The sequence below is a fragment of the Pantherophis guttatus genome, chromosome 4 (assembly GCF_059756535.1).
Source record: "Pantherophis guttatus breed Tessera chromosome 4, ASM5975653v1, whole genome shotgun sequence".
Lineage (NCBI taxonomy): Eukaryota > Metazoa > Chordata > Lepidosauria > Squamata > Colubridae > Pantherophis > Pantherophis guttatus.
The window spans coordinates 42,819,040-42,843,161 of record NC_142066.1 but is presented as its reverse complement, the minus strand read 5'-3'; the positions used below and the strand labels follow the sequence as shown (position 1 = coordinate 42,843,161).

The 24,122-nt window shown below is 40.8% G+C and overlaps 1 protein-coding gene across 2 annotated transcripts in view; it reads right to left on the bottom strand.

The window, feature by feature from the left end:
• Window positions 1-3,233: 3,233 nt before the first annotated feature.
• The window catches only part of CCDC47 (coiled-coil domain containing 47), a 40,661-nt gene continuing 19,772 nt past the window's right edge, over window positions 3,234-24,122 (bottom strand). For both annotated transcript variants that reach the window (XM_034415405.3, XM_034415403.3), the window contains 6 exons: window positions 20,685-20,795; window positions 18,565-18,650; window positions 11,145-11,203; window positions 10,290-10,399; window positions 7,869-8,036; window positions 3,234-5,299 (listed from right to left, as the gene is read on the bottom strand). In XM_034415405.3, the coding sequence (XP_034271296.1) occupies window positions 5,219-5,299; window positions 7,869-8,036; window positions 10,290-10,399; window positions 11,145-11,203; window positions 18,565-18,650; window positions 20,685-20,795 (615 nt within the window). In that variant the 3' untranslated portion in view covers window positions 3,234-5,218. The remainder of the gene's footprint in view (window positions 5,300-7,868; window positions 8,037-10,289; window positions 10,400-11,144; window positions 11,204-18,564; window positions 18,651-20,684; window positions 20,796-24,122) is intronic.

Genomic DNA, 24,122 nt, shown 5'->3' with positions numbered 1-24,122 from the left:
GATTGTTGTCATTGATGGGAAAATGAATTCCAGAGTTTATCAAGACATTTTGCAGGAAAATATACGACCATCTGTCCGCCAATTGAAGCTCCGCAGAGGATGGGTGATGCAACAGGACAATGACCCAAAGCATACAAGTAATTCCACAAAAAAATGGCTTCAACAGCACAGAATACGCCTTCTGGAGTGGCCCAGTCAGAGTCCTGACCTCAACCTGACTGAAATGCTGTGGCATGATCTTAAGAGAGCGATTCACACCAGACATCCCAAGAATATTGCTACACTGAAACAGTTTTGTGAAGAGGAGTGGTCCAAAATTACTCCAGATCGTTGTGCAGGTCTGATCTGCAACTACAAGAAACGTTTGGTTGAGGTTATTGCTGCCAAAGGAGGGTCAACCAGTTATTAAGTCCAAAGGTTCACATACTTTTTCCTCCCTGCACTGTGAATGTTTACATGTTATGTTCAATTAAACCATGGCAACATCTAATGTTTGTGTAGTATTATTTTAAGCAGACTGTTTTTCTATTGTTGTGACTTAGATGAAGTTCAGAGCACATTTTATGACCAATTCATGCAAAACTCCACATAATCCCAAGGGGTTCACATACTTTTTCTTGCAACTGTAAATTAACGATGGCCACAGCATATAAAGAGAATTTGTATAAAATGTTTTATAGATGGCACATGCCACCAGAAAGATTGGCAAAAATGTTTAAAGATAAATCAGCTAAATGTTGGAAATACCATCAGATACTGGGATTATATTATTTTATGTGATAGACATGTCCAGAAGCAAGAAATTATTGGGCAAAAATTAGAATATGGTTAGAGAAAATGACGCAGCAACATATTGACTTAAAACCAGAATTGTTCCTGTTTGGTATCCTATCAAAGAAGTATAGTAAAGAATATATATATTTGATAATACATGTAATAACAGCAGCAAGAATGGTATTTGCAGAAAATTGGAAAGCAGAAAAAATTCCTTCAAAAGGAGAGGTAATCAAGAAAATACTGGAATGTGCAGAAATGAATAGGCTGACATTAGCAATTAAAGGGAAAAAAGAGTCTGAGTATTATAACCCATATAACATATGGGGGAAGTTTTATCAATGGATAGAAAGTGAGTATAGACAATAAATATGGTAAAAGTAAGAATTTTGGGATAAATATGTTGTAGTACATTAAAATTAAATGAAAAAGGTAAGATAAATGTATGTATTAAGAAAATGATGATAAATCTTGAAGATGATCGCACAAAGATGTTATACCCAGATGATACTCTGATTGATTAAAAATGTACAGGAATGATAGAAGAGATGTAATTAAAAAGTAAAAAGAAATTTGAAATGAAGATATAGGTAAATAGAAATTGGGGCTGCTCGAATACTATTTTAGATTGAATTGAAAATGGAAACAACAAGGGAGTGGAAAAGGGGAGAGGAGTTGAGAGAGGGAAGGAGGGGAGTAGGGAGGCAAGGAGAGAGAAGGAAAGAAGAAAGGAAAAGGAGAGGGAAGAAAAGGAAAGGAAAGGAAAAGTAGGAGAGAGGGTATGAAAGGGAGAAAGAAGAGAGGTGAGGAGAAAGAGGAGAGGAAGTAGAAAAGGGAAGGAAAGGAAGAACGAGGAAAGTAGAAAGAGATAGAAGAAGGAGAAGGGAAGAGATTGTGTTAAAATAAAAGAAGGAAATGGTAAAAGAGCAAAACCGAACAATTAATTAACAAGAAGTTAAATAGTAAAATGAATGAATAATGATTAATGATGGATAAAAGACTGTACATTTATATATGTTGGTGAAAAATAAAAATAAAAACTTTTACTATAAAAAAAATAGTAGAAAGTAAAAAATGAGGAAACTGCATAATCTGCTACAAGCAAGGCACAAAAGGAAAGATTTGTAGAAAGGGGTGATCACAGAAATGCATTTGAAATTTGCCAGTTGCCAAAAGTAAAATAGTTGCTGGAGCAGTGTGATGTGGCATTAAACAGAATTTCAAAATGTTTCCATTCTTGGGTATCGATTTTTCTTTTAAAAGTCACTGATGCATTAAAGTTACAATTTAGGATTAAAATGCACACTTGGCACCTAGAGTATATTTTTTCATCCTCAAATATCACAGCTATTTCTATATTCCAACTTCATTCACATATTGTATTAAGCAATAATGTGACTTATTTGATTTGGCTTTTGTATAATTTTTGAACCCACCTACTGCCTTGTAATTAATCAAAGTCTGAGATTCAATGAAGTACAAATCACATTGGAAAACCAATACTTTGCCTGTAATTATAGGAAGAGAGGTTGTAACCCAGACATAAACCATTTTTCAGAATGGGTGGACAATTGTGGAAATTTGAGAATATCGTCTGCCAAGATGGACACAGCCACTCATACTTCTGAAATGTGACATGATGAGGCTTCTTTCTCCTGTATTGCTTCTGGTTCCGCAGGAAGTTTCCCCACCATTCCCATATTTTTTCCAAATGGGTGGTATTCGTGTAAACAAAGCACGGGGCTGCAGCTACTTATCTTTATTCTTTAAAAAAAAAAAAAAAAGCCTATGGCTTTTTGGCGGTTCAGAAGAATGGTGCAAAATAGAAGATGATATGTCATTTTTTTCTTGTATTATGCTAACTTGCCACCTATTATTTTTTACTAAAAGAATAAATTAATAATTCAGGTAGAAAAGAGTACTTAGGAAGTACCAACTTATCTAAGGTCATTGATAAAGGCACTGCATTGCCTAACCAATATTCCAGTCTTTCCATATTGTCTCGCTTTCATCACTTTCTTTAAAATGGCAAATTCTTCAGAAGAAGTTGCACTATTAGGCAGAGATGTGAAAACCCACAAATATTCAATACCAAATACCTCTGGTAATTTGTAGACTACTTTAACTTATCAGAAGGGACAAAAGGCTGATATGCTTCACTCCTGTTTGACGCTGATTTTTTTTCTACATGCATAAGGTTCTTCTTTGCAGAGGAAGATGAATTAATAAATTAAGGAATGAACCAAAAGAAAGACCCTAGTAATAAAACTATGGAGAAAAACATGAGTATTAGTTTTAGTTGTCTTTTCTCCCTTACATGATTTTATAAATGACTGTCTTACAAAGTTTACCAGAGTTGAAACCTCCTTTTTGAGAGCTCAGTAATATTGTCTTCCCCTCTTACTAGCATTACTTAAACTACATAACAAGTTTTTAAATATTTCCATAACAAAAAGACCTCTGTGAAACAAAACTTTATTCAATTAGTATAATATCTATTGACAAAATAGTTTAAAATATATCCCACATAGGATTGCCATTTTTGATGTCAAATATCATAAATGATAGTTATATAAAATCACAAATTAAAATATATTTTGGGTTGTAGATTGCATTCAAAAGGAACCTATGCATGTTCATGCTCTGACAAGTGGCTTTTTGCACATGCTGTTTTAAAGAGTAGCTTAATGTTATTGCATCAATGATAAAAAGCATAATAAAGAAAATACACGAAACTTAACCCTCAAGTTTCTTCTCAGTAAATTAACTGCAAAAAGAATCCATTATATAGAAACGATCAAATGCCATCTTGAGCATTTATAAAATGCAGCAATTCCATAAGACTATGAAGTGGGAGAAGCTCCAGATTCTAATTTTCTCAGCATATACAATTAGTAAATAATGTTTAAGAGATATAATTCTAAAAGAGGCTTCTACCTGGGAGTAGGGGGAAGTGAATTGCAGTTATTTAGACCCTGGTTCCTTGTCAACTTTACATAGTTAGCAGCTACAGAGACACAGAGAAATACTGGAGGAATATGATACAATCAGAAAAGCACATTAAAATATAAAGAAAGCTGCTGAAACATCTAGGCATCTGTCTAAAAAGAGAGAAAAAATTAGTGCATACACCCTGTTCCAAATCAGCAAGCATGATTTATATGTAGAAACAGAAAATACAACAAACCTATATAGAGAAAATGAGTCCAAAGAAGTCAGCTATGTGGAAGATAACAAATAATTTTCAGCAACTAGGTAATGTATGAGGAATTATGTGCCTGATCCCACAAAGATCTTCATTTGCCATGCAGGAATTTTCAGAAAGAGACAAATTCTGTGCCCCAAATTCTGTGTCAAGTCAACTTAATAGGTTGCATTTACATTGTTTTAAATTAATTATATTATTAATAATAATCAACCCCAAGGCAAATACACGCCATTCCCCAGTTGCTCACATATTGACAGCAGATATAAAAGAGATGCTTATCTGCATGCACATTTACCACTGAAATTACTATCTTGTAGATTTATTTCTGCTTATCTCAAACACATATTCAGCAGTTTTTCTAGAATTCTCAGCATAATAGCTTGAAAAACTGTAATACTGGTTTAGCACTTTACCATTACAAAAAGCATGAAATTTACATATATTTCATGTGTAATTATATTAGATGTCAATAGTACTAGTTGCACCAACTGTGAAAGAACCAATTTTTTTCTTAATATGAAATATTGGTTATTAGTTTTTCTCTCCATTTTGCCCACTTTTCTAAATATAATCAAAGTGCTTATGCATTGTTGATACATTCTAAGAATTTGTGTGTGTGTGTGTTTGTATACCTGTGTGCATACATTTGTGTGTGAGAGTACTATGTGCATACATTTTATGTGTGTGTGTGTCTGTGTGTATCCACATACACATATATCTAATCAAAGCATCTGAAAGAATGTTGCAAATTTCTAGAACCCCATCCAAAGCAAGTAGGAAAAAAATCTTAACAATATGGAAGACAACTGCAAGCTCTCTATTTACACATTTGCATGTTATATAAAATCAAAATGGGCTGCACCATTAAAGTATTTCTTATTAGCAGTCCTAGTCATTAATTAGATTGAACTAGGTTCAGAATTGCAATCCAAATGTGGATTAAAATACATTTATTTTATTGGTAACTAAGTATAATTTTGCTGTTTTGGAGGTCATTGGTTGAAGCAATTCCGTACATAACACATTTTTAAAAGTTGTGTTACCAATGGAGTTAAGAACAAATATACACGGAGGGAGAAAACTTTGTTTCATAATCCCATGAGTGACAAGAGTTATCATCAAAAGTGGTTCTTAAGTGGCCAATGATTAAGGTCAGGAATATAATCAGCTCATTGTAGGCAGCAAATTGCAATTCTATGGTTGGCACCAAAAAGATATTTCTTCCTAATAAGTTTTTCACATAGCTTTCACCTTGATTTGTTTCATTTTCATTTGCTTCTTTTCAAGTTTTTTCTGTTCACGACGCAAGGCAGCCTCCTATAGGAAAGAAATTATTAGTTTTGTGTGATTATTGTATTCTTTGTTTGATTGCAGAGCAAAGTCAAACACACCAAGGAAATGTAGCAGATTGTTTACTGTTATGAGATAAATACTAAAAATCTGCAGCTTCTACATTGGAACTATGCGGGTGATCAAAATATCTCTCCTTCAACTAATGCTTTCAATGCAATGAAAAATGGATTTGCTTCCAAATGGATCTCTTCTTGTAAATACAGAACTATCCAAGCACTGAATTAGATACCATTTTCTCAGGCCTTGGCAGGATTAATTTATAACTTCCTAAGGAGCCAAAACTGGCCCTAAGGAGCCAAAACTGGTCCTGCTTGATTGAAAGCTATAAAATAGGGCTTTGCTGCTATTAATAGAATTCTGCTACACAGAGATGGTGGTCTTACACGCAGCTAACAATAATGGGATTCAATGGGTTTTGGCTTAATGTGACAATGTAAGTCAAACAATGTTTTCTGAGCCATGATTTGTCATTTAACTCTGTTAGTGAACAAGGTGATTACAGCTTATTGAAGACTGAAGCTTAGTTAACATATGAACCTAGCTAGAGAATTTATCCATATAAAGCAGGATTACAAACCATGTATCTTACAACAAAAATACAAGCAAAGCATTCATCCTCTTTAAGCCTGAAAAGGAATTACTATAGTATCCACCAAACAAACCATGAAACAACTGCCTTTCTCCCTCTCCAGAGATAAGATGAGGTGATATCTGTTGCTACCCTTTACAGGAAGACTTAACACTCAGCTACTACAGGCTTCTTACAAAGAACTTGCCCAAAACAACTTTGATTAAGACAAAGGATTCTTCTTAGAAAATCATGTGCAAGTTAGAAGTCTTGTTATCTCCTCTAAATGTATTAGAGGTAGTTCCTGACATATAAGCATTCATTTAATGACTGTTCAAAGTTACAGCAGCACTGAAAAAAGTGATTCACGACTGGTCCTCCAACTTATGACCGTCATGGCATCCCCAGGGTCATATAAACAAAATTTAGGCACTTGGCAACCAGCATGTATTCAGGACACTTGCAGCATCCTAGGTCATAGGATCACTATTTGCTTCCCAGTCAGTTTCCGAAAAGCAAAGTCAATGGGGGAAGCCAGATTCACTTAATGACTGCCCATTTAACAACTGCACTGGTTCATTTAACAAGTGTGGCAAAAAAGATCATAAAATGGCTGCGACTCATTTATCAACTGCCTTGCTTAGCAACAAACTCTGGTCCCAAAGTTGGGGACTACCTATAAAGCACTGCAAATAGTGTGGGCTTTGGATCCCATTTAACATGGGTAGGCCAAATCATAGAATGTACATTTTTCTTCCCAGAACAGAAAGTTTATTTGTTTATAATATTAACATTCTGGAAAAATAGTATGTCAGCGGGTGACACTGGAATGTTTTTCTGCAGAGGGATTAAACATATTTCTATAGCAATAAGGGATTATATATATTTCTGTAGCATATTGTTTGTAGCACATAAGTGCAGACATTGTTACATTGTTTTTGTTTATATATATTTTTGCTCATGGTTGTCAGTGGTGGTGATGATATAATTTTATGGCGTAAATAAGATACTTGGAAGGAGCAAATTTATAGTTTGATACTCAGAACAAAATTTCTCACGCAAGTTGCTAGTCCCATGTCAATCATTTTGTGGTAATGATCTTAGTAACTTCCCTCGAACAACTTGATACAATGGTTAGATTTGGGGGATTACATTCTATCCCATATAATGAACGTACATGTATTTGTGGAGCTGAAGAGGTAGAAGATCTAATTCATAAATTATTCGATTGCTGTTTGTATAAGGGGGCAAGAGATGAGTACATTGATCCATATATTAAACATATGGCCCAATGGGAGGCCCACATTAAAACAACATACCTCATGTGTGATCAGAATTTGAAAATGACATTTAATACAGTACAATTTCTGACTAAAATGATCTGACTAAGATTGGCATATGTGGGCCTGATTGGGGTAGATTGCAGGGGTGATACAGAAATATAATTTTATGTCATTTTATTCTATTTTACATATTTAAGTATTAAATTATTATATTTTATCCTATAACTATTGTATTTTACCTTACTCTTATTTTAAATTGTTTGTATAGGATTTTATTGGTTTGAACCTTGTACATTGATATGGCCTACAGATTAATCAATAAATCAAGAGCCGAGGTGGCGCAGTGGTTAGAGTGCAGTACTGCAGCTACTTCAGCTGACTGCTAGTTCAGCAGATCAGCGGATCAAATCTCACCGGCTCAAGGTTGACTCAGCCTTCCATCCTTCCGAGGTGGGTAAAATGAGGACCCAGATTGTTGGGGGCAATATGCTATTTAGTATACTGTCTTTGGTGTAAGCCGCCAAGAGTCCTCGGAGAGTGGGCGGCATAGAAATATGACTAATAAAATAAAAAAAATAAAAATAAATAAATAATAAAATAAATAGTAACTTTCCTAATTTAGAATGGCTCCTATAGGCTGAGCATGCTTCTTCTAATATAGTAAGCTTATTGAACAAAATACCTCTAGACGTCGCTGCTTTTCTGGATCTTCCTCATTCATGATTCTCTCCTTCTCTGCTCGTTTTTTCTCTTCCCGGCGGGACTGGGCAGCCTCTTGTCTTTGAACATGAGTCAGTTTCAGGAAATTCTCTTCTACACGTGCTCTATTTTTATCTGCTTTCTGTTTTCCCTTTGTCCCAAAGCAAGAAGAAATGCAAACAACTTAGTCAATATGCATAAACACATAGTACAGAAATCAGCAACTTTTTTCAGTAGGTAGGAACTATTGAGATTCCCCATAACAATATGGGCATCAAAAACCTAAAACATTATTTATTAATGTCCCAAATATTTTGATATATCATCGAAGAACATAAAACTCATGTAAAATTTAGTTATTTTGCAAGATTTCAACCATTATTATAACACTTTTTTTATTTCGAAGTGAATTAGTGCCATCTAGTGGAGTCATGAACAGAAGTTTGCCAATAGTTCATATAATAGATCAAGCAATATCATAACAAACTATTTGCAAAGATACAATCTTAAGAAATGTGTTTATTAAAATCTGAACCCAAATTGCTTTAAGGCTCCTATAACGCATTGGTCTAATACAATGTTTGTGAGAGACAAACTTGACTTTTTATCATTTATTATCTTATCATTTGCTGACAGCTTGTTCTGGAGTCCCAAGACAGCAGTTCCATACAGAGGGAAGGGCAGCTCATGTTTAAGCTCCCAACCCTTCCTGGCAGGTCATTGCAACTTTCATAAATACATGCCAGTTGGCAAGTGCTTGAATTCTGACCATGACTGTGGGGATGCTACAACATTGTAAGGACAAGAACCAATCAAGGTGCTGGTTGTCACCTTTAAAGCCCTTCATGGTTTGGGACCAGGTTATCTGAGGGACTGTCTCTTGCCGGTCACATCTACCCGATCCATCAGAGTGGGGAGGCAGGGAATGTTGCGGGTCCCATCCCCGAGGGAGATACACCTGGTGGGACCCAAAAGAAGGGCTTTCTCCATGGTGGCTCCCTCTCTCTAGAACATCATCTTCCCCAGAATTAGAATGGCCCCCACTCTAATATTCTTCTGGAAGGCCTTGAAGACCTGGTTCTGCCAGCGGGCCTGGGGAACCCAGAACAGAATGGAGCCCATTAAATGGCTCGTATGATCTGCTGTCACCGGAGCAGGGGTGGGTGGAAGGTGGGGGTTGATTTTATTATATTGTACTATATAAATTTATTTCATTCTTTTTGTTAGTTTTTATTGTTTTAAATGTGGTTTTATATTTTCCATAAGCCGCCTTCAGTCACCATGGATGAATAGACGGCAATATAAATTCAATAAATAAATAACCTTCTTCAATTCAAACTATTGCTAAACAAATGGTAGTAAGTCAAGGACTACTTCCAATGTTAATGATGATGATGCCTTTCCCAATACATCAATCTTTCCAAGTAAAATCTAACTACTTATTTAATTTCAAAAGCTTTTCTCAATCAAATGCAAATGTTGAAGAACAAGTGATAGCTTAAACATATCTGGAGTGTTCCAGACTAGAAATATAAAGACTTGCAATAAATTTAAAGACTATGCTGTAGAAAGCTGGTCTAAAGAACTACAGTCTTTTGGTTTCCATACCTACCTGATTCTAAGACCCACATAGTACTATTCATCAACTATCTGTACCATTTTTCCACCAATATGTACACACTTATATCCAATCTCTCATGATACTTTTGTAGAGATAGAAAGAACCAGAACTGAAAACAAAATCACTTCAACAGTAAGATGGGTGGCATATGAAATAATATCAAATCAAATGATTAGGAGAAAGGCAACTGCTTTACAAGGAAGAACTACTGCAGTTGGAATTCTTCATCTTGGGGTGAAGACAGGTAAAGGGGAAATATAAATAGAAGTATATAATACAGACACATTTTCCTCTCACACTGTTGTAACTCAGGGCATTCTTTAACATTAATGCAGTGAGAGTGACACCAATAAAGTTATTTAGAGAATGCATATTTAACTATAGCATTTTCTGGCATTATATGTGCCACCAATTCAAATGGTTTTAAAGGAAACTGGACAAATTCATGGGACATTGAAATATCAGCAGTTACTCCACTTTACAAGAGATATTAACTTACTCCTAGACTATAAAAGGCATGCTTTGAGCGCCCACTGCGAAAGACCAAAATGAGGAGAGGACTTTCAACTTCCTATTCACTTTGTAACATTTCTGAATGCATCCAACAGTCCCCTGGACATCGATGCTGGGTCAGTTCGGCCGTTTGGAATGAAATGGTGGTAGAGCAGAAAGGAATACAAACATATCTGGGACATGGATTGCATGGAGTTTTAAACATTTTCATTATATGAGTCATGCATATACAATTAGCATAATGATAGACTGGGTTAACATAAAACTTACTTCTCTATTCAGACGGAACTTTTTTGCTTTATCAATAGAATAAATAACCATGTTCATCAGAGGCAGCAGAGCTTCCATGTCTTTGGGGGAAGTGTTGCCTGAACCTGGTACTATAAATAAGAAGGACATTTGTGTTCAGTCTTACTTGTGAATTAAAATTTATAGGGGTGTACAAGGAGTCACCATGATGTAGTTGCAAAGTTCCTGGACAAGGACTGGGAAGACCAGATTTAGTCATTCCTTAGGGGATGGCCTTGGGTGACCTTGGCCCAGTCACTTGCTTTCAGTCCTGAATCATCATCAGACTCTTTGACAAGCTGGCTGAAAAACAAAACTCATTGCATCATACACTGATAAGCTTCACTCTAAGAATTAGGCAAGAGCAAAACAAAAGACTCTGCAACTATGTAGGATAGGTACGATGGGCAACTCTAGGAAGGCAAACTTTTTAAGTTTTTAATAAAATTACTTCATCATTCTAATCTGCATTTATCTGTAACACTCCTGTTAGTTTCATTGAGATGCTGACATGGTAGAAATTCCTATACAGCGCAATTCACAATTATAGCAATTAAGAGATATTTATTCTACTTAATATTAAATTTTGGTATTTTTAAATAGTCAACAATAGCCATGTCTCTGCTAAGATTCCCATAAACCCACTATCTTTCCTTTCTTTAACTACACTTTAACCCCATCCTTCTACTAAATTATAATTGGAGCCAAACAAATGTTAGAAATAGACCTGTTAATCAGGACAGATTATACATTATACTCTGATTTTGAAATACGCTCTCAGGGGTAACATTCTATGTTTCGTATGGAAAGCTATTCAAAACAGGAGCCTATTCTTACCATTAAAAGTAAATAGCAGTGTCTTTTTAGTTTCAGGCAGTTTCAAAGGCTGGCCTTCCCTAGGTGAGAACAAAAAGAAGCACTGGTAAAAGGATTTTTAAAATGACCACAAAAAAATGGCAATAGCAATATCTACCGGTAGAAAGTTACTCCATAGTAGTCATCCATCCTATATCGGGTGAAGCTGCACAAACCTGACAGCAAAGGTTATCCTACAATATTATAAATTGTAAAATTTCTTGCAAGAAGGAGAATCATTAATCTATGGCAACAAAAAGCCAGGAGTCTGGTAGCATCACTTGTAACTAATATATTTTATTAAAAGGTCAATAAAATAATATCCTGTTTTGTTATTGTCTTTCAGCCTCCTCTAGGGCCTAACAAAAACGATTATGAGTCTTGGGAGAACTTCCCACCATAGAGCCCATTGGAAAACCAGGAGGAGAAATTTGGCAACAGCTTCTTTGGTCATTATCTCAAAAGGTTAAGTCATTCAGGAGATACCATTCTAGCGACCCTTCCCTGCAGAAAGAACAGCATAAAGGAATGCAGGATCTCCTTCAGCAGCAGCAGAGAATCTGTCATAATGATTTATCCTATCTATTGCGCAGGAAATAAGCTGTAACAGATCCTTGTCTGCACCCTGCCATAATTAAAGGTAGTAAACATTTGTGGTAGTTAAATGCTATAAACCAGGGGTGTCAAAGTGGCGGCCCATGGACCGGATGCGTCATATGCAGGCTATGCCCACCCCAGCTCAGTGAAAGAGAAAAACAACACAAAACATCACGTGGCGGCAAAGTGACGCTGCAAGTTTGATATCTGTGCTGTAAACATACAGCATTATCTATCCTATAATGGCATCTGGACAATTATTGGGAAAGAATCCATTGCAAATGGTCATCTTTCCAATAGCTAGAATAGGTATTAATAGTTGGGATAGCAGTATCACATTGAGCTCTTTTATTTAAAGCCCTTGTTCAAACATATCTAATACTTTATTCAACATAATGTAAAGGGGCGTTGGTCCTACCTGATACGCTCCTTCTCGTTGAGTGGAGACAGCAGCCAGTGTGGGTACTACTCATCCAATCAGATTGAAGGACTGAGTCAGCCAACAACTTTAAGTCCCGCCCTTGTTGCCGGGCAGACCCAGCTTTGGCGAAGACTCGTAAGACTGACTCGGCGTGTGGGCACAAAAGTCAATAAATGCCCCCAGGTAAAGAAAGAGAAGAGGAAGACAGACAGAAAAAAACACAGCCGGAGTAAGGGAGGGTCTGGCTGCTGTCTCCACTCAACGAGAAGGAGCGTATCAGGTAGGACCAACGCCCCTTCTCCATTGAGAGTGGAGACAGCAGCCAGTGTGGGACATACCCCAGTTCACTGTCCCGAGTTTAGGGTGGGAACCGGCTGGTCAGCAACAACCGTCTCCCCGGCAACGTCACGCTGAAGCACCCGTCGTCCGAACGCCGCCTCCGCCGATGCAAATTGATCCAATCGATAATGACGTATGAAGGGAACCGGCGAAGTCCACGTGGCCGCCCTGCAGATCTCAAACAAAGGCGCTTGGGTCGCCCATGCAGCAGTCGTAGCAGCGCTACGGGTGGAATGAGCGGTCACTCGAGCTGGACGCGGAAGGGAACGAAGGTCGTAGGCCGAGGCGATGGTATGCCGAATCCAACGACCGACAACAGACGAGGAGACCTTGCACCCTTGGGAAACAGGCAGAAATGAAACAAACAGCGACTCCGAACGACGGAAAACAGATGTCCTCTTAATGTAAATCCGCAAAGCCCGCCGTACGTCGAGCGAGTGCCATCTGCGCTCCCGGGGATGAGCAGGATGCGGGCAGAAATTAGGCAGAATAATTTCCTGCGATCGGTGGAAAACTGAATTGATTTTCGGGACGAAGGTAGGGTCCAAGCGGAGAACCACACGGTCCGAATGAAAAACACAAAGGTCAGAACGGATAGACAATGCTGCTATCTCTGATATACGACGGGCCGACGTTATCGCCACAAGAAAGGCCACCTTGCAGGTGAGTAGACGGAGACTAGTAGTCCTTAAAGGTTCGTACGGAGGTCCTATAAGCGACTCCAATACTAAAGGGAGATCCCAGGTCGGGTATCTATGTAATACAGGAGGGCACAAATTCGTAGCCCCTCGAAGAAAACGCCGGATTAGGCGATGTTGCGACAATGATGGCAGAGATCCGCAGACCAGGACCGAAGACAACGCGGCCACATGTCTGCGTAACGTATTGGAAGAGAGGCCTTGAGCCAGACCTTGCTGTAGAAAGCATAAAATGTCCACAATGGATGGCTGAAGAGGAGAAACGCCAGACTCTGAACACCAGGAACAGAAGGCACGCCAAGTGGCAGAATAAATCCGATCCGTAGAAGGGCGGCGCGAGGCCTGCAATGTCTGAATGACGTCCGGCGGGATATGCACTGCTGTCAAAGTGCTCCGCTCAACCGCCAAACGGTCAGGTTGAGCCAGGCCAGGTCCGGGTGCAACAGAGCGCCCTGAGACAGAACGTCGTCCTCGAGGGGAATGCGCCACGATGGGGCCACCGAGAGGGACACAAGGTCTGCATACCAGGGTCTCCGGGGCCAATGAGGCGCTACAAGGACCACTTCCGCCCGCTCGTACAAGATCTTGCGAACCACTCTGGGCAGGAGGGATGTTGGGGGAAAGGCGTAGAGAAGACCCGACGGCCATGGAATTCGAAGAGCGTCGACGCCCGCCGCCTGAGGATCTGGGAATCGGGCAAAGAACCGAGGCAGCTGAGCATTCGTGTGCGTTGCAAAGAGGTCGATTATCGGCATGCCGAACCGCCGAGACAGCTCCTGGAAGATCCGGGGATGGAGACGCCACTCCGCGTTGTCCAGTCGACGACGACTCAGCCAGTCCGCTTGGGCGTTGTCCACTCCGGAAATATGCTATGCCCGGAGAGAGCAAAGGTGTCGCTCTGCCCAGAATCCCAGTCGCAGGGCCAGCAGAAGAAGCGACCTCGACCTGGTCCCCCCCAGCTTGTTCAGGTGCGCTTTCGCTGCAACATTGTCCGTCAGAACGAGGACGTGGGAGTTGGAGATCAGGTTTCGGAAGGCTCTGAGAGCTAGGAAGATCGCCTGCAGTTCTAGCCAGTTGATCGGGCGACGTGACTCTGCCGGACTCCAAGTGCCCTGAGCCAACTGACCTTGGCAAAGGGCCCCCCAACCGAGAAGACTGGCATCTGTGGTCACTACCACCCTCTGAGGCTCCAGGAAAAACGACCCCGCAGCTAGGGCCGGGGAACGCCACCACCGCAGGGACCGACGAACAGCAGGAGGGACCGGAACCGGCCTGGATGAAGTGCCTCTGCCCGCCTTCTGCAACGGCAAGAGAAACCATTGAAGTTCCCGTGCGTGCAGCTGTGCCCAGGGAACTATGGAGATGGCAGAAATCATTTTCCCTAACAACTGGGAGAGGACAAGAGGAGAAACGGCCCTACAAGATTCCACCTTGGAAATTAACTGACGGATACCCGCCTGTCTATCAGGGGACAAAAACACCCTACCCTGAACAGTGTCGATAAGGGCCCCCAAATGGACCAAACTGGTGGAAGGGGAGAGGTGACTCTTATCTAAATTAACCGAGAAACCATGGGCAGCCAAAGTCTCTACCGTGAGACGAACATCCGAAACTGCCTGAACAACAGAAGGGGACAACAGGAGAATATCATCGAGGTAGCATAAAAGTCTAACAGAACGGACACGAAGAGATGCCGCTAAAACGGCCAGCACCTTCGTAAAAGTACGGGGGGCCGAGGAGAGACCAAAAGGCAACGCCCTATACTGATAATGGACCCCCCCGTAACAAAAACGCAAAAAACGCCTATGGGAAGGAAGGATAGGGATGTGCAAATAAGCCTCCGTAAGATCTATGGAAGAGAGGAGATCGCCCCTCCGAACACCGGCTAGAATAGTTTGTAATGACTGCATTTTAAATTTCCGGTACACCACGTACCTATTTAAGCGTTTCAGGTCCAAAATGGGGCGCCACCCTCCCGAAGATTTGGGAACCAGGAAAACCCGGGAATAAAAACCCTGACGCTCCTGGCCCACAGGGACGAGTTGAATAGCTCTAATGGTCAGGAGATGCTGAATTGCTGCGTCCATAAGGGACTTTTTCTCCGAATTACGAGAAATCGTGCAACAGACAAAGGAGTCAGGGGGGGTGGAGACAAATTCGATAGCTAGACCAGAGCGAAGAGTGGCTAGGACCCACTGATCAGAGGTGGACCGTTCCCAGGCGGCCAAGAAGATGGCCAATCTGCCGCCAATGGGAGGATCAGCAGTGAAATTAGCGCCGGCGACGGATGAAACGACCTCCTCCCCCTCGAAAGGGCCGTTTAGACCCGAACGATCTGCCCCGGAATCCCCTATCTAGTGAGCCCCGATGCCTGCCAAAATTTGTATAAGGCCGGGGCGAAGGGAAGGAGGAAGAAGAGGGACCACCAACATCATTACCTCGAAGGTGGGGTCGAGGGGGATACGGAGAGGAACGAGAATCCCCCCGTCGAAAAGCTGCCGCCAAAACTTTTCGTTTGTCCCTGGTTTCGGTCAAAAAGGGGTCTAAAGCCTCCCCAAACAAACGGGACCCCCCAAAGGGACCGAGGCGAGCTTCCACTTATGCCTGGCGTCCGCCTGCCAATGTCGGAGCCAGGTCAAACGGCGAGCTGTAACAGCAGAGGCCAGCGATTTGGCAGCAAAACGAGCAGCACTGAGTGTCGAGTCAGCTGAAAACTGAACCGCAGCTACAATCTTATTGATGTCATGCTTAATATGAGCATCCTCTGGTGACAATTTCTCTTGTAACTGACGGAGCCACAATAAAGTGGAGCGGTTAAAAAAGGATGCGGTAGAGGCCGCCTTAATGGCCCAGGCCGCCCCTAGGTGCGCCCTTTGGAGGACCATATCTGCACGGCGTTCATCAGGTCGTAAGTTCTCAGCAGGATCGCCCGGAACAGTGGCAGAAGACAGAAGAGCGGCGATGGGAGCATCTATTGATGGAAGCTGCAGAAGAGTGTCCAGTTCAGATGCGACATGGAAATTCGTACGGTCAGACGAAGAAGGGATAGGGGCTGATCCCGGCGAAGCCCACTGTCGTTTCACGACATCCAGGAAAAGGGGAGGTGTGGGGATGGTTGTAACCGGTTTGGCCGGCTCAGCGAACATCGGGTCTAACGTCCCGGATGACACAGAAACAGAAGGTTGTGAGGCAGGGGAGGAAAGTCGAGCCGTATTGACGGCTTTGAACAGAAGAGACCTAAACAAGGCCTGCGGAAAGAGGGCAGTAGTCGCCGGCTGATCAGGTGGAAGGTTCTCGTCTTCCGACAACCCAGAGTCACTAGTGTCCGCATCCGACAGGGAGGAGAGATGACTAGCTTGGGAGCAAGAAGGAGAGTGAGGCGCTCTAGAGGGTGCATTACCCGAAGAACGAGGCTGCTCCGGCGAGGCCGATCGAACAGAGCCAGTGACACTGGAGGGACGAAGACCCGCTGCCAAAGTCTTTTGCACTGCAGCCTCAATCATCCTTTGCAGTTGGTCGGCAGGAAGAGGACAACTCACCGCCTCCTGAGGCAGGACTGGAGCCAAGGGAACCTCAGAGGAGTTTAGAGGAGGTGGAATCTCAGGAACATCCTCATCCGGGGCCGGGGCAGCGACAAGGTCCGCAGGAGCAGGACCCCACAAATTTGAAGTGGAGATAGAGACCGGGCAGTCCCTGAGAGACAACTGGTCAGGAGTCACCGGTCGAGAACTCTGCAGCGGAGCAGAAGCCGTTGAAGCCTGAAGGTCAGAGCTTGCTTTGGCACAAATTTGAGTGAGGACTCTGTCCCTCCGCTTTTCCACTTTATCCAGCGCGCTTGTATGCTTTCTGCTCTTGTGATGGGCGAGAGAAGGCGGGGCAACAAGTGACTGCGCGGGATCTTGAAACGAGGCAGATCCATCCTCAGACTGCCTCTGAGAAGCAGAACTGTGCTTACGACCATGTTTGGACTTGGACAATGACTTCGGCATAATGACAGATCTCAAGCCAAAAGCAGCAGTCACCAGATGAGGGCCAGGTGGGGAGCGCGGCAACTCCACTAATCTCAAGGCCTGTGCACACAATCCAGAGGGCAAATGGCAGGGGAGCGCAGCCACTCCACAAAATGGTCGCTGCACGCAGGCAGGCAGCAATGGAGGCTGGCAGGGACAGCAGGGGTACAACAAGTCCAACAGCCAAAGAAAGGGGGGGCGCGAAGCTCCACAAACCCCCGCACAGCCAGCCCAGTCAAGTGCAGTTCAGACAGTTGCCCTTCAATTTGCCCACAGCTTCCAGAAAGCAAACAGCAGCTCAATCACCGTCGCTGGGATGGAGGGGGGGGGCGCAAAGCCCCACTCTCAAAGCTCCAAAAGGCCAAACAAACAGGAAGCCGCCCAGGTGCTGCAGCAGGGAGCGCGCAATCACCAGAAGCCTTCAGCCTCGGCTCAGCAGTCAATAGCTTGTCAGCGCTGCGGAATCTCCACTAATTAGCCCAGCTGGTAGTCGGAACGGCGAAAATAGCGCTTGGACAACGAGGGACTTGCACAGAAGAGAAGCAGCCAGGGACAACGCAGGCAGCAAATCCAGCTCCCAGAGAGAGGTAAAGAGCAGTTCAAAGCCCCAAGCAGCAGAAAAAAAGTCTCTTTAAAAGTTTAGAGACTGTGTATTTGAAACGAAGGGCAACAAAATGGCCGCCGCCACAAAAACGGCGCGAAAAATGGCTGAGATAACAAAAAAGGAGACCCTGGGAGAAGCGCTCAGCAAGGAAGGGGGCTGCCAAGCCTGACAGGGACACCCAGGAAGCCCCCCAGGGGTCCCCAAAGGGGCAATTCAAAACGGCCTCACACCAGAATAATAACAGCCCTTAAGGGAAAACACAGGGGAAAAAACTCACAAAGTCCAAATGCAACCAAGTCCATAGGGAGAAGCAGAGAAATGTCAGAAACAGTCCAGATCCAAAAGACACCAATAAATCCAAAAAGGGGCAAATAGTTTGAAGAAAACAGTCAGAGCTAGATACCCACACGCCAGTCCAACTGAAGGACTGAGCCAAAGCTGGGTCTGCCCGGCAACAAGGGCGGGACTTAAAGTTGTTGGCTGACTCAGTCCTTCAATCTGATTGGATGAGTAGTACCCACACTGGCTGCTGTCTCCACTCTCAATGGAGAAACATGCTCTATTGCTGAAGGGATAGTCATTCCCAACTCATGACTATTGTTACCAGAAATATACAATACAATAGATGTCAGACTATGGTTCTTAAGCTAAATTTCTCCTCTAATTTTTCTTTTGCAAATTTTAGTGCAATATTCATTTGGAAATACAAAAGCATATTTTGTGCCTTACTCACTCTTGCATAAGTTTTGGACCGGAAAACTGGTCTGAAAAATGAATTGACTCAATCTTATCAGCATAATGTGTGAGGAAATGGATCATCTACCAAAATAAAAGAGATTTAAAATATTAAACACAGGAGCATATTTTTTATATATTTATACACACACACACACACACACACACACACACACACACAAAGTATACACCACAAACACACACACCACACACACAAACACCATTTGGAAAGGCTAGAACTATTTCCTTGCCTTCACTGTGTATGCAAAATACAGGTAGTTGTCAACTTATGAAGGCAGTTGGGAGCTGAGTTTCAGTCATAAGTGATGCAGTCATAAAATGCAACTACTGTACATAGCTTAAATATGGCAACCTTTGCAGTCCTAACTCCTGTCATTAACTGAATCCCAGTTGTTAGGCAACAAAACTTCCTGCCAGCTTCATATAGCTAGGTCAATTGGGAAACCAGCACAAAGGTTACAAGTCCCAGGCAGCTTGCAAGCAAATCAGCAGCAGGAAAATGGCTGCTGCTGAGTGAGATAAGGTGTGAGTGGGTACATCAGGATGCAAGGGTGTGGTAACGTTCAAGAAGGGTGTGTGAGGGAGGCACGGGGAGCCTTGTAGAAGGTGCAAAGGGACGCATGACTAATACAACTGCAGAGAGACTGGGGGAGATTGCAGAGGGAAGAGACTAATCCCAGCATTTTGTGACTTTCCCTGCCACCTTAACCCGTTGACTTTCTGGGAAAACTGGTAAGAAAGGTTGCAAATGGTGATCACAGGGTGCTACAACCAGTTGTCAAATGCAAATCTGCTATCAAGTTCCCAGATTGTGATCATTTCACCACAAGGGTGCTAGGATAGCTAGAATTCCAAAGACTGCTTATAACCACCATTCATTCAGCATCATCATAACTTCAAATGAAAGATTCATAAATCAAGGACTATCTATAATTTGATAATATTTCCAACTGCTGAATTAGGGCAAAGTTCTAACAATTCATCCATGGTCTCTCACAGTGGTGAAATCCTCCGCGGATTGCCACCAGTTCTCTGCCTGCACATGCGCAGTATGCGCCAAACATGCACTGTGCGTGTGCATGCACAGTGTATTCCAATAGCATGCTGCACGCATGTGCATGCGCAGTGCGCGCTTCGCACAGAAAAAGGAGGCTTAACAAGGTAAGTAGAACAGCGAGGGGGGAATAGCTGGGCCACACGATTTAGATTCACTAGAAAGCAGGATTTCCTGCTTTCTAGCGAATATAAATCGCGCAGCACAGCTGATTGTCGAAAATACCAGTTCATTTGAACTGCTGGCTTTTTTTTACTACCAGTTTGCCAGAACCGGTAGCTTTTATCACTACTGGTTTGTCTGAACCAGTGCGAACCAGTAGCATTTCCCCACTGGTCTCTCATGATAGTATCAGCAGTAAACCATCTCTGGAATTGGAGATTTTATTTAGTTCTCATTTCCTTTGACAGATCTATTATTCTTGAATTGGTTCAACTACCTAAACATGTTGGGTTTCACCAGCAATGGATTCCATGAGCCTAGTAACGAAACAATGTCACGGCTTTCGTCTATGGATGAGATATGGCAAGGTATGACTCATCAACAGTAAAAAAAACAAAGCATTAACAATCAGATTGACATTATAAATTAGAAAGTAAGGTATCATGTAATTCATATCATGCTAGAGAAAATATCTAGGAATGTTTGATTTGATTCCACTAAAAGGAATCAAGTTGAACTAGTCAGACTTTGGGTCTGTGAAAATGCTGTGTACAATCATTATTTATAACTAAATTGAGGCAAATGGACTAAGTGTACATTTGCCCAGAATTAATCAGTATCTTCATAGAACGGCAATTTTAGGTAACCTTTGCTTCTTAACCACATGACAACACATACAACACTCATTTACCAATTATTCTGCCAGCCATACGCTTATTTCCAAAACTGAATGCTCAGTTTTTCAGAACCGTTCAAGACAGAAAATACTTCATTTTAAAACAAATAAGGATGTTCCAATATGCAAACTTATACTCTTGATGTTCTCATGAGAATTGAGCATTATTGCAACTTGAATATTTTAACTATTTATTTTACATTACCTTCGTATCCATCATTCCTTCTGTGACCTCACCCATTTCTGATAAGATAGCCAGTGCTTCTGGGAGCCCATACTTTGCCCCAGTTTTGGGTTTATCACTGCAGAACTCACTCTGCCAAAAAGGAATTGCCATGTTATAATGTATATTTGTTATTCCTTGCACAGTTAAATATCCGATCAACCTAATCCAAACTCTGAAAGTGATTTAGGAATTTAACAGCTAGAACAAGACCCTGCTCAACTGAAAGAATAATAGCGTCTGATTGCACAAGAAGAATTATGCTGCCTTTAGGGATTGTGAATTATTCTAAATCTGGAATAACATATCTCACATTCCAACTTAATTTTTCATGTTTAAAAAAGGATTACAATAGAGATTTTAAATTCCTGTTTGCTAAAATAAAAAAGATACATATAAATTAGATATATATATAAAACATAAAAAGCCCTTCCATCATAGGATCTGTCCCCAAAAGTTGTAACAATTTTTTTAAATGTTATCGCAAACTACATAATGGTTCCCTGCCCAATTTAGCTATAAAGCTAGTTAACTAGATTGACATTGCAAATCAGCCTTGTCACAAACTAGAGAATGATGGCATACAAGAGCATGAGAGAAAGAAAAGACACATTGAGTCAGAGAAATCTGTCAATAGAGCTACTGTACCAACAAACTTTGGTATATAAGTACAGGTAGTCCTTGGTTACATCCATTTGTTCAGTGACTATTTAAAATTACAACAGCACTGAATGAGGGGGAATTATGACTGCTCCTCAAGAGTTTTGGCCATCATGGGACTCAACCAGAAGCGTCGTGGAGAGACAGTCGGGAAATAGCGGGCTCTAATGAGCCTTGCGAAATCCCGGGCTGACAAGCTGCTGTCAAGGGGTCTTCGGACCAGATCTGTCCTGTAGGGACGGTGAAGGAGGAGAGGCACCTCGGATGACCAAGAGGAACAGGCAAATTCCTCGGAGGTCAGAGGAAACTCTTTGACTAGGTAGCAGGGACAGTGGCCATTGCGGCCATCATTAAGCTGGGGCAACCAGAACAAGTTTTGAGCAGGAGCGGTGATTTGAATGGAGTACTTTTGCTCATAGGCAAAAAAGAAAGATTCTTAAATCTGTCCCCAGCGAAATAACAGTGGCTAATGGGCGTGGGGGAAATAAAAGAAGAAGAGTAAAGCGGAAGTTTAATGTGGCAAAGCCCAAAAAGAAAATTGATTTTTGGACTAAAATATGTGGACATAATTAAAACATTAGAAGAAACAAAAACCCATAAATAGATGTGAAGTGGATTGGAAAGAATTTAAAAAGATCCTTGTTGATCGTTGAAGAAAGAGCAAAGAGAATTCAAAATTAAAACCCTGTAATAGAAGATTTTTTTAAAAAAAGAAAAAGAAAAAAATGGATTTTGAAACTTGGATTTGGATTTTAAATTGACTTGGGGAAATACAAAATAAAAAAGGAGAGAAAAATTGGCAAAGATTGATAACATGGATTTTAAACAAAATGGATATTTTTTAGGCTGTTGATTGGAATTGTGGATTGGAGAGAGACATCTAGAGGCGGAAAAAGAACATTATAATATTGAACTTTTATTCTGAAGACAAGAGAAAGACTTTTGTAGTGATAAGAGCAGTGGGAACTTTCAAGGAGGGTTTGTTTATCTGCAAGCTGCTCGACCTTGATAATCAAAGAAGGTAGATTACAACGAAACTTAAAATTAGAATAACAACAACCCAGAAATAATAAAATGGCACAGGAACTTATTGAAATGATTAAAATGATACGTATATCACTGAAAACAGAATTAAATGAAATGGCTATAATGCTGCATGGAGAACTTATGAATCAGAAATCACGTTAGAACATACTCAAGTGGATAAAGAAACCATGAATGAGAAGCAAGAAAGTGAGACTGAAGATAAAGATAAAGAAAAAGATATCGATTATGCAAAATTAAATGATCATGTGGGTAGTAATAATGAAAAGAAGAGGAGAAGTGGGAGAAAAGAGATAAGTTTAGCAATAGAGGTCAACTTTAAAGATTACATTTGGATTAACAATGAAAAAAATAGAGAGAGTGGAAAGAGACAAGGAGAGAAAAAAGGGGGAAATAGGAAAAACAAAAAAAAACCTTAAATGATTACACTGGGATTAACAGTAGGAGGAAAAAGGGATGGAGAATAATGGAAAATACAGGGAAAAACAGAAGAGTTCAGGATTTTAAAATGGAAAAAAAATGGGGGGAAAAGAAGAAAAGAAAAAAAGAAAATGGGAGAAAGGGAGAAAGAAATACATTTAGAATCAAAAATGAATTGAAGTAAGATTTCTAGATATAGTGAATTTTTTAAAAAATGCAGCAATTGAGATTGTAATACTTGGAATGTACTTAATTGTAATAATGAAATTAATTAAAATATTGGAAATTAAGTTGAAAATTAATCTTGTTTAAATTAAGTATAATGCAATGGATAATTACCTTGATTTACAAATGAATTGAAATAAGATTTAGAAACACAAAAAGTTTTAATATATGAGAGTGTAATATTTGGAATATTTTTAATTATAACTATGGAAACTGTAATAATTGGAACACTTTTAATTCTAATTTTGTAATTTAACTAAAAATTGGTAATTATATTGTATTATGAATTAATTAGATTTACTGTTCAATTATAAGTGATTAAGATATTGTTGAAGTGGTACAAATATATATACTGAAAAAGTAAATGAAAATTGGATTTAAGATTTAAGATGTACTGTGCAAAATAACTTGGTTTATTGTTTAATAAGAAGAGATCACTTATATATTTGAAAAAGCAATGAAAAAGCAATGAATGATTGTAATGTTATATACTTAAGTGATTTTTAGTAAGATATTGGATTGTGGTATTTGGAAAAAGTTGACAAAGAAAAATATTTGTGATTAGAATAAGGGAATTTTAGGGAAATATGGGAATTACATTATGTTGTGAGATTTTAAATTTAAGGATTTTAACTTGGAGAAAGAAAAGGGGAAAATTGATTCCAGTGGCACTGCAGGAGTCGGCAGCAGCTCCTTCGGGAGCGCTAACCCCCGCGATCTCGTAAAGCCGCTAGAGCAGTGAAAATCAGCTGTTCTAATGGCTCGGAACTTTCCCCTCGGGAGAAGAGGGGAAGGCGAGCAGGCAGGTGTGGGTAGAGCTCCCCAAGACCTCCAGGATTAATCCTGGGGTGCGGAGGGTGAGAGCTGCCCAAGCACCTGAAGAAGCTCCGGATCCGGGACATTTCTGTTTTAAACAGAACAAGGCGCCGCAACCACTCCTGCGAACTGAATGATTTTACATCGATTGGACTTTAAAGCAGGCAGAGCAAAGACAGGAGAAATCACAATTGCAAGTACTAAACTTTAACTCTAATAAATTACCACTTCCTTTGGAGCTTGAGACGGGAGAAA